Source organism: Toxotes jaculatrix, chromosome 8, assembly GCF_017976425.1.
Source record: "Toxotes jaculatrix isolate fToxJac2 chromosome 8, fToxJac2.pri, whole genome shotgun sequence".
Classification (NCBI taxonomy): Eukaryota; Metazoa; Chordata; class Actinopteri; family Toxotidae; genus Toxotes; species Toxotes jaculatrix.
In genome coordinates, this window is record NC_054401.1 from 6,232,661 (window position 1) to 6,243,951 (window position 11,291).

At 42.8% G+C, this 11,291-nt stretch overlaps 1 protein-coding gene across 1 annotated transcript in view; it reads left to right on the forward strand.

Moving 5' to 3' along the window:
- iglon5 (IgLON family member 5) overlaps window positions 1-11,011 on the forward strand; it is an 85,424-nt gene extending 74,413 nt beyond the window's left edge. Inside the window, exons 4-8 of the mRNA XM_041045372.1 lie at window positions 1,685-1,804; window positions 7,436-7,567; window positions 7,840-7,960; window positions 9,217-9,368; window positions 10,895-11,011. Of these exons, the coding sequence (XP_040901306.1) occupies window positions 1,685-1,804; window positions 7,436-7,567; window positions 7,840-7,960; window positions 9,217-9,368; window positions 10,895-10,998 (629 nt within the window). The 3' untranslated portion in view covers window positions 10,999-11,011. The remainder of the gene's footprint in view (window positions 1-1,684; window positions 1,805-7,435; window positions 7,568-7,839; window positions 7,961-9,216; window positions 9,369-10,894) is intronic.
- The last annotated feature ends 280 nt before the right edge of the window (window positions 11,012-11,291 follow it).

Here is an 11,291-nt window from a genome sequence, read left to right on the forward strand (position 1 = left end):
CAGATGCAAGAGGAATTAGTTATGAGTGAAGTGTTTACTGGATGCAGTATAAGCCATGACTCATTTCCCTAATATATCCAGAGTCTGCAGATTTGATTGCCACTGCGGCTGCAAAAGTGCGCTCATGGTACTGTAAGCTGCCTCGGATAAAAACATCCGCTAAATGGCTTAATTATACATTTCATCATTCATCCAAGCTGTCTATTGGGTGTGATTGAGGTTTGACATCAGGGGAAGCAATTAAGATGTTCTATTGTTCTGTTTCAGTGTTCCTTTTCTGTTAAATTATGCTTAAATGTTTGCTTAAATATATGATAGGCCTAGTAGTTAATGTTTATGATGTTTAAGTATTTAAGGTTGGTATTTATGGTTAAATCAAAATGTAATTACTTGATTACATCTTGAAAGCTTAGCTGGCCTATATGGGTGTGAAAGCTAGTGCAGGCAACATATAATCAGAAAGTCAGCTGCAATAACAAAAAAAAAAAAAAAAAAAAAAAAAAGCAAGCTCACATTCATTCGTTATTTTCATGTGACCTGTTAAGGTTACTTGTCTCTATAAGCAGGAAGTTAGGCAGATCATATGGATGAGGATGTGTGTGGAGGAGTTGAGGTACACAAGGGGGTATCCAACTGCCTGACTACATAACTGACAGTGCAGGACTAGAACTGGGGCTCAGTCATCAAGTCAGCAGCTAAGTGAGTGAGAGTCTGACTGATCCTGAGTGACATGATGTATTGGCCAAGGACTGCCCGGAGGATGGATCTCAGACCTTTTCCCCCTGCATGTGACAATTTCTATGCATATTTTGAACAACGCATGTTGCAGATTGCAGTTATACACCACCAGCAGGATAAATTGAAAACTTTTAACAGGGTATATTAGGTATATTCTGCTGGAATGGAAACACAAGGCTTCACAGCTCACCGGTGGCAGAGACAATGTCAGCTGCTTGCTAACAGAGTTTTCACATCGCGCCACAGCCAAACAAACACTCTTGTCTGCAGGGTCCAAAGCTTGGCACAGATGACCATATATACCTAATTCCAAGTCGCCTGCAATTTCAGCCCTAGCGTGATATCACACAAAATAATTACACCCTCAAGTCAGTGCATCAAGCAGGAGCAGCTTCACCACCACTCCAATCTGTGCTTTATCGCTGCGAGTATTCAACTCCACCAAGATAGAGAAAAATAGAATCCTTGGTAGATGTGTCGCAAAAAAGCAATCTAAGGGCCAAGCTCATTAAAAAGGAAGGATAATGGGCCATTTAAATTCAAGAGCCATCTTGTTATCAAACTAACTACATGCATAGTGCTCCAACACTATGGCAAAATGGTATTCAGGGGTGGTCATTCGCTTAAAAAGTAGAAGTAAAAATTTCTGACTCCATGTCTCTTTTCTTTAAAGATTAAATTAGATTAGATGTCAGGAGAAGGAGATTTCAATGCCCATTTTAGGATTCAGTGCATTTTAAGTAGCCGGTCAAGCATATTGTTACACAGTTCAGTAAGCACTCAGACACAGATCATTAATCAGCTGATTGCCTGTCTGTATAAGGTGTAGGGATTTGCATCATACTTTAAATTCCTTAATAGGCTGTAAGGGTATACCTCATCAATAATTTATGAAATAAAAGGGGATTTTGAGGTCATATTTTAAAAGCACGATCTTGTCTTTCAGTGCCGGCCAGAATCGTCAACATCTCAAAAAATGTGTCAGTGAACGAGGGAGAGAATGTAAACCTCTACTGTCTGGCAGTGGGCCGGCCTGAGCCCACTGTCACCTGGAAAGACCAGAAATGTAAGCTACCCTTTCTTGTTTGCTTGTCTTCACATCCAAAGATCTCTTCTTCACAGCTTCACATTTATCTCTCTGTCACCGCAGTCATCCCTTACCCTGTTCGGTCTTTTATGGTCTTTTTTTTTTTCTTTTTTTCACCCTAAAAGCTTATCAGTATTCAACCCATGTCCACGTCTTTATCCCCCGTTCCTGTGTCATTATTCTTAAACCCAGCTGTTCAGTCTGTCTCCATCTTAAATTCATACTGCCGTATTTTCCCTATGTCCCAATGTTTTGTCCCAAATAACCACACATTATACGTAATTATCCCCACCGCGCCACCCGTAATCATCAGCATCTGTCTTCATCCACCCTGTCAACCGGCATTACAATGCCAACTGATGCTAACAGCCACTTTTGGCATTAAATCAGCTATTTTTGTCTTCTATCGGTGTGTGGAATTAGAACTAGTTCAGGGTGGTCGGGATGCACAGCTTGATAGAAGTCAGATCCATTTGATTTGATCAGCACAGCATTTATCATCCCTATCTGCCCACATCTTTGTCACCACTAATGTCCAAAGGCAAATAACGATTACGTGGCCTCTAGAGAGTCTACAGTTTTAAGGTTTATTTGAACTGTAATGGTAGTGCTGTATTATCTGTTTGGCAGTGTACTGAATTTACCACTGTGCTATGACTCAGTATTCCTAAGTGCATTTTAATACAGTAATTATTAGCATTCAAGGCAAGAATGTTGCTGCTGTTTCTGTTTCTTTTTTTGGGAACCAGAACTACAAGCTCAGGAGCTCCACAACCAAAAGGATGCAATATCAGCTCTGAACATTGTTGTGCGAAGTGTGAACATGTGTGTGCCGTTTAAAAGTATCTTGGATTTAACTTGAATCTGCATGAGGGGATTATTATTTCAGACTTTTCAGTGTTTTGAAAGTCAGATAATTGACTCTTTGTGAGGCTGTTATTGTGTCAGTGTCATCAAAGTCATGGTTAAAGCATGTTTTAACACACAACAATATTGGCTGAGCTGTAGCTTGACTATAGCAGCAGCTACAAGACAGATCAAATGTGGCAGTGAGACAGCAATAATAAATAGGTCAGTGTGAACAACTACTCAACACTCTGTAATTATACTGTTAGGCCAATAAATGCACAACCTACTGTACTGCTTTGGACTTGCTCAGAGGTGTGTTCCTCCTCCTCTCTCCTCTGTTTGTCCCTCAGTTAGCCTGCTGCGCATGCAGTGTCCTTCTCTGTACAGTTAGTGTTTGTGAACCTACACAGTACAGTACCTCAGGCATGGACAAGTCCGGTAAAGATCAACACACACCCACCGACACACAAAAATAGAGGAGAAAAGAAAAGCATGAACAAACGCACACCTGCAGAAAACACACACACATACACACACACAACCTTACATCACAAAGTCTGTGTAGTTGTCCTCTCTTGCAAGCCTACAGCATTTCTCCTCTGTCAGCAGTAACCCTCCCTCTCTAACCACCCCACCATCTCACACCGCCTCTCCTCACTCCCCCCAATAACCCCTCAGCTTGCAGAGAAAGAGATATGGGCCACATTGCTATTCCATGGGAGTCTCTGCAACCAAGGCATCAGTTGCAGGAGACCAGGGGCAGTGGAGGGGGGTGGGGCTGGAGGGAGGGGAGGGGTGGTGTTGCGAGCCCAAAGAAACAGTAAGAAGCTGCCAGCCATCTGTCCCCATTACTCAGAGACAGCATGGAGAAACTGCAGGGAGGGGGGGAGAAGGGTGTATGTACAGGTTGGGTGGAAAATGTGTCTGTGCACATCGTGAGGTGGTTGAGTAGGAGGAGCTACTTGCACCAGCTCGGAGGTGAGACACAAACCTTTCAAATTTCTCCCACCCCTTGGCAGTGACCAGAGTCCTTACTCACATACAGATAATGCTGATTCTCTGCACTGTTGTTTGGAGACGGCGACTCCTTCATCCTCACCAAAGCACAGATACGATTTGTCGCACCCATCCGCTTTCACTGGCATCCATCATTTGACCTGCTGAGAGACATACAGGCATTCTGTCTCATTCAGTTAAATACACCAGCACATCACAGCTTTATCATTTGACTTCCCATCCATTACAACACACATAGGCTTAGCATGAATGGATGCTTGTGGCGATGGGGAGGGAAAGTGATGTGCTTTTGGTGCACACAAATAAATCAGTGATATAGTGATAATCATAGAGGGTGTATGTATTTATTTGACAGGGAAGTTATGACTATGGAGGCACAATGGATAGTGTGGCAGAGGGCCGGTGTTTGTGGGAAGGTATATATATACTGAGTGCAGTTGATGAAGCACTGGTGTGGCTTGATGTGGGAATCAGGAGCATGTGTTCAGGTTGATTGAAAAATCAGGTCACTAGAACGGAGGGAAAATCTGAAGGCATCCAGTCAACAGAGCCAGCTGTGAAATGTCTCACTCAGTGCACATCATGGCTACAACTCTTTAATAATGTGTAAGAGGAATGTTTGTTTCTATGTGCTTATGTTAAGTGTTAAGGATGGAAGTATTCTTTATTTTTGTTATTGTTAACAACACCATGAAAAGACCAAAACCGACAGTGAGTTAGTGTATCTCCCCAACTTCTCTACCTTGTGGCTTGTTAGAAACAATTTTCAGCTTCCAATTAATTAATACATTAGTGAGCATTTAGAGCAACAGTATGTTGGACTGACTAAAAATAAACTACACCACCCATGTTCAGGCTAATGAAGGAACATGTCACACTGTGCCACAGTCTGGCTCATTGATGTTTCCTCACTGAACAACAATACACATCTATTACACAGAGGAATAATCTAAATGAGGCTTAAGCTACACATGACCAATTCATTGGTCTTGTCATGGGTTGATACCTTTATGTCAAAACAGAATACTGACATCCTCAAAATATCAGCCTCAAAAAAACAAAACAAAAAAAAAAACAAACAGTAATGGTCAGGCTCTAATAGACAGAATAGGTAGAATATTATCCCACATGTAATTGTGGGAAGAATGGGGAATAAATTATTTAGACAGAAAGCTACAGAGTAATTTCAGGCTTGTGTGAGAAGAGCCAGGACAAAGAGGCCTTCCTGTTTTAAATTCTGTTGTAGCTTCATTTAGCACAACTAACACACTCAGCCTCTTACTCTTCCAAATGACAGGCTTTACAGTCTGTCAGCCTGTCCATCCTTCTCTGTTTTAACCCGGCATCAGACCTCTCTGCCTCAATGGTAGTTTTTGTAATGGAAATGGATAAGAGGAGCCGAAAAATCAAGTGCCCTGATGATCTAGTCAGACTCAAAGTGCTGCCAGGGAAATGGAGCACGGTTTTACTGTAGGGCAGGCCAGAGCCCCTGATCATTTCCCCCCCCCATCTCATTCACACACCCCACTCTCTTCTCAGGTGCAATACAACTATCTCTGGTGGTCAGGAGTCAGGCTCCTTCAAAAGCCATAAGTGGTTGATGGAGCTATATTTTACAGACCATTGTAGGGGTGCCAGGGGCCGGCTCCAGTCAGATATGATCTCCCACCAAAGTGGAGAGAAGTGTGCAATGCAGGTCCAGAGATCTCTGGGGACAGAGAGGGAGGGAAAGACAGGGTGAGTGAGAGGGCTGCTTTGCACTGTCCTATTACATCACATATAGGTGCTGGGAATGAAAAGTCCATGAAAGCACCAGCCACATCAAATACTAAACTGGACATCTCTCACTGTTTTCCTTTTTATGTTGCTGTTTCTCTCTTTTTCCTCTATCTTTATATCTAGCTCTTTCAGTCTCTTGCTCGGTATCTCTCACAAATTACCACTCTATGTGTGTCTGTAATACGCTCTCTAGCGCTCGATTGCGCTCATTTTTTATTTTCTTTGTGCTTTTTATTTCCTGGAAGTCAGCTGTAACAGCCCTGTGTGTAATTTCTCCAGTGCTAGTTGTCTGATTCTATCTTTTTTTTCCCTTCCTTTTCCCCTCTGTGCTGCCACAGCTTCTGGCAAAGTTGGGTGCTCTGCCTGCCTGACAGAAATGTCACAAGAGAGCTATATTTATTAGACTAATGGAATGAGTGAATAACACTGCACCCACCGCACCCCATCACCCCATTACCCAGGGCCTGCTCGTATCGGGTGGCACCAACAGCCATCACCGTGGCTGTCGCTCGCTGCTCAGCCTCTGCAGCAGCATTTTGCAGCAGCTGCAAATAATCGTCTCCAGCTCAGTAGCCGCACTAATAATCCTCCAGTATAATCTTCAATTAGGACCGCCGCACTAATCTCTGACAGGAATAATCGTGGCGTTTAGCGTCTTTTTTGTGTGTGTGTGTTTGCGCCGGTGTTGCTCACAAATGTGCCTTGGAGCAGTTTGTGTGTTTGTGAGGAGAAGTAAAGGTTCACTGATTGACAGTGGTTATGTTATGTGTGTGTTTTGGGGGCCTTTGAGAGGGAGAAGTGAGCAGCAATTTAAGAGCTGGATTTCCTTGTTAGTGGTGAGATTATATATTTTGTCGTGTTCCACAGTCTGACTTCTTTAATGGGGTAAAGGGGAGGAAAAAAAAGGAGTAATGGTTTTGGAGGCGGCGAGACAGCTGGCTGCTAAGACATGCAGGGAAGAAGGGATACACTCTGACTCTCATTCTTCTTCTGTTTCTGCTCTCTGTCTCTCTCTGCCACCATCAATCCAATAACACCACCAACATCCATTCCTTCACATGAAGGAGCAATAACTTGTAGCTCGTCCATTCAACTCTCCCCTCTGAAGGGATTCTGTGGCTGTTTGTCGCCCAAGGAAAAAGAGTGAAAGTGTGAGACTGACTAATTCGGTTTTGGGGGCACCTGGGAGTTTGTCAACATCAAATAACGGCCAAATATTCTTCTCACTACATAATGTGGTGAACAAACTGTCACCCCCCTGGTGTGTCCACTGCTCGGAAGCAAAGCTTGCAATTTCCCTTGACAGTATAAATGTAATGGTGTCACTGCTGCCAAATCAAATTTACTTACTTTGCATCCATACAGAAATTCACCAACTGACCTATTACTGCTCTGAACAAACCACCCTGAGGCCTTTAGTTTGGATTATGAGACAAATATGATTGAAATATGATTTATTTTTTTTATTTTTTTTGATATTTTGCTGATATTTTTTAAGGCTTGGTAATAATCACACATCATCACACATTTTTGTGGGTGAATTGTATTCTTATTAATTTCATGTTCTTGTTTTCTGTTGTCCAAATTAATGATTCCAAGCAGCAAATTGTGATTGGTTTTGAGTTTTGTCTCATATATTGCATTCCAATGCAACACAGTTCACTGCAATAAACATGGATTTGTGTACTTTATATTTAATTTTTCATTGTGATCAATATCATTCAGTAGACTTGTGAATAGCATGATTCTAACTGGTACTGAGAAATTTTCCATCTAAATACCATCTAAATTTGAATTATACGTTTTTATATGATGTGTGCTCTGGTGCCCTCGCAATGCTCTTAAATCGTGATGCATGTCAGCCCACCTACAGCCGTATCTCAAGTAGTGAACCTTAAATCAGTTTCCTGAGTCACCTTCCATTTGATTTATAGTGACCTTTGACATCTTATCTTATGTCAATAGATGGGTTGGTGAGTGAGGGGGAGTTTCTAGACATCACAGAGATCAAGAGGCAACAGGCCGAGGACTATGAATGTATCACCAACAATGGAGTGGCTCCGCCCGATCAGCGCAAGGTCAAGGTCACGGTCAATTGTAAGTATCTCCCCTTGCGCCACACAACAGCCCAGTGGTGATAATTTAACTCACACCCAGATTAGAGCACAATGATGTATTAATGGTATATGTAAATAGTGTAGATGCATTATTATGTATGTATTCATACATCTTAATTTTGTTCTCTCCGGGGGTTTTTCAACCTTGTGGGCCACGCCGGGCTGAACTGACTCGATCTTGCAGATTTATACTAATTGCTGAATTACCTCCTTCTGTTTGTCCATTCCCCCCTCCCTCGGTTTCCCTGCCAGACCCTCCCATGATCACAGACATGAAGAACATGCCAGCCCATTTGGGTAAGACAGCCATCTTGCGCTGTGAAGCCATGGCAGTCCCACCAGCCTCCTTTGAGTGGTACAGAGATGACCACAGGTGAGACCAGCATAGGTTCAGTGCTAAGTTGTTTGACACGCACAAAAGCAGCTGAACCTAAAAAGGGATGTTTTTCTCTCCATGGTCCTTGTTCAACATTAAGCATGTATTTAAACCAAAATGGAGCCTTTTGAGAAATGCTCTATAGAGTGGATAAATCTGAAAACACCAACCTTGCATTTTAGTGTTTACGTGACAAACTGATCTTTTGAAAGCAATAACTTTCCTTCTGATCCATTGTGTAAGCACTAACTTTTTTAACATCAACGGAGCCACTCACACAATACAGGTGTCATCATTAACCTGTATATTTGTTTTGTGACACTGACCTTGATGGGTCGACACCTCAGTGCAGCAGCACAGGAAAAACAGTGTGCCTGTTTGATACGAAGAAGTTGTCTGACAACAGAAACTGACAAAATATGTTAATAAGAACAAATAAATTGTGAGTTCAGCTATAATTAACCGCAAGATGGGCAATCACAAAGACCAGGAGGCGACAAAATAGACGTTTAATCAGCTGAGATTCCAAAAAGTAAGCAGGCTTTGTCTGTCTTATCTTCTTCATAAATGTTAGCAATGTGATGCGCAATTTGATGTTTGCCAAACCAAAAGAGGATAGAGAAGAGATTATTGTTTTGGCATTTCAGTGTGGACAGAGGTCTTTATGAAAAACTAGTAATTTCCACACATAAACAGCATTTTCATTTTTTTCTGGCATACTGTGGATGTGGTCTTGGCTACCGTCCATTTGCCTCACCTCTGACACTGGTATAGGTCTGAGATAATCATGTATGTTTTTGCCATCTCTGGAGAAATAATAGCTTGTTGGAAACCTATTTTCTCTCTATTACCTACACATAAGTTGTCCTTCCAAGTTTGTAAAAGGTCCCAGAGAGCGTAGAAGAGTTAGGGTGATTTGGCATCAGGAAAAGCAAGACGCAGAAGTACTTAGACAAGCCTTTGCCAGCCAGAGAGAGCTGTTAATAGAGTATAATGGGCCCCAGCAGGAGGTCTCTGTTATTTATGGACTGTTAGATTTCACTATTAGTACAAGGTGAGGCACAGCCAATGTGTGGAGGGGGACTGTGTTGCGTGGTTGTCTCTGGAGAGGCGGAGAAAAAAAGCCTCTTATGAGGGCTGAGTCACTAGGTGTGATTTTATGTTGTGTTAGCTCTCTTTTTCTGTCACACTCATTTTCTCTTTTTCTTCCTTCTTCCTTCCTTCGCTTTTGCTTCCCCACCACTACCACCCAGGCCGGTAGAGAGTGACAACACCCTGAGGATCAAAAACGAGAAGACGCGTTCGCTGTTGCTGTTCACCAATGTGACAGAGAAACACTTTGGAAACTACACCTGCTTTGCCTCAAACCGTCTGGGCGCTTCCAACGCCAGCATGCTGCTGTTTCGTGAGTTATCACACAGAACTACATGCAGGCGCACACACGCAGTGACAGAGTGTACACGTGTATGCAAATCCGAGCTTTCACAAATACATAAGTACCCTCAAATTTATCTCATGTGACTGTCAATCAGCATGCAAGAGCTTGAGCAGACATGACACACTACCACAGAACGATACATATGCAGCGACACACTGTTTTTCCCTCTTCGCCCCATCTCATTTTTGCTCTGCACACAGCACAGCATTTTCTCAGCCCTCTCCTCCCTCCTTCTCCCCATTTTCGTTTTTCTCCGCCCCATTAAAGTTCTGCTTGCTTAAATTACCACCTCTCTCTCTCTCTCTCTCTCTCTCTCTCTCTCTCTCTCTCTCTCTCTCTCTCTCTCTCTTTCCTTCTCTCATTCGTTCATGGTCTCACCCCCCCCCTCATCTCTCGTCTATATTTATTCCTCCACACACATAGACTGTCTCTTTGCTCTGTCCCGTTGCCCAAGAAGTTGTCATTTCTCTCGGAGCCCAATTCACATTAACCGTCCCCAATGAGCGATTTCCTACCCTTCCATTTCCCAGCAACCCCCCACCCCCTCCTCCCCCCGCCCCTTTTAGTGCATTCGGCATTACCATCTTAAGTGAGTCCTTCATCTATCCCTTTTCTTCTTTCATTCCTTTACCCATTATCTCGGCCAGTCTCCCTTCAATGACTCACTCTTCCGTCAGACCCATACATCTTCCTGCTCTCTTTTTCCACCAGCGCTGCCACTTCTGTCAGCCTATCTCTCCATCATCTGTCCTTCTGCCTCCTCTTTCCTTCCTAATCTACTCCTGCCATCGCCTGAACACAACAAACCCCTTTCTGTTCTGGACCAGCCGCGGAAAATCGGACCATAATCAGATACTTTTGTGGCATTTCTATTCATATGCTGTCCCTCACTGTCATTGCCTCCCCTGACTCTGTTTCCCTGCTTTTGTACCTCTTTGTTCAGCATTTTAAAGGTGCCACATGTAGCTTTTAAACATCAACAATCCACTATCACATCAAAATTGGCACATTATTGTAATTACCCTCAACCAGTGAGCCCATTACTGAGACCACTGGCAGCCTGCACTGGCTTTCACTTTACACTGTTCACTGTAAACTTGTCCCTTCAATTATGGTGTAATTTTGTGTCTTTAATACGATAGTCTTGATGGTATATTGATTATATATAATTTTCATCATATAAAAAAAGAAATGTGGATGTTGAAAGCCTGCCCAAAAAGCAACACTTTATAAAACCACTTCAGATGGTAGAACAAGTGTAAAGCTGTTGGATTATGGGAAATTTGGTTCTAATTTTGAGAGACATCATATCATTATTGTGAAAGAAAAAAAACAGGCAAACTCCTAATTGTTTACAGTAATTATACCAAGTAATCAAAATTAATTTGGTTAATTAGTTGTAATATGTTTAAAATTTTATACAAGCACAATCAGAAAACTCTTACATCTGTTTTTCCCTCTTCTCTTATTTTTTTCTCTCTGTCTTTGTCCAGGACCAGGAGCCATACAGGGGCGGGGGACCGGTTTACGTGCAGGGCTGAGTGTCGGCGTGTGTGTTTGGGTTTCTCTCTCTGCTGTTCTTCTGCTGAAGGTGTAAAGATCGAGCTCCATCTGGAATTGTCCCTAATAGTCCCTGAAAGCCCGACCGCCCCCCACCCCCCACCCTCCCTCGCCCCCTTCAAACCCTCCCTCCCTCCCCCTTTACGGAAGGAAGAAGGAAATGAAATTCTTTAATTACGAACCCATCACTGTGAACAAAAAGAATATGCATTATTCCAGGAGCCATTGAGTCATTGCATCAAACACACGACCACATCACACACACACACCCCTCCCCAAAACCCCAGCACCCTCAATTCAATTTTGAGGTCAAATCATTGTCATTATCTC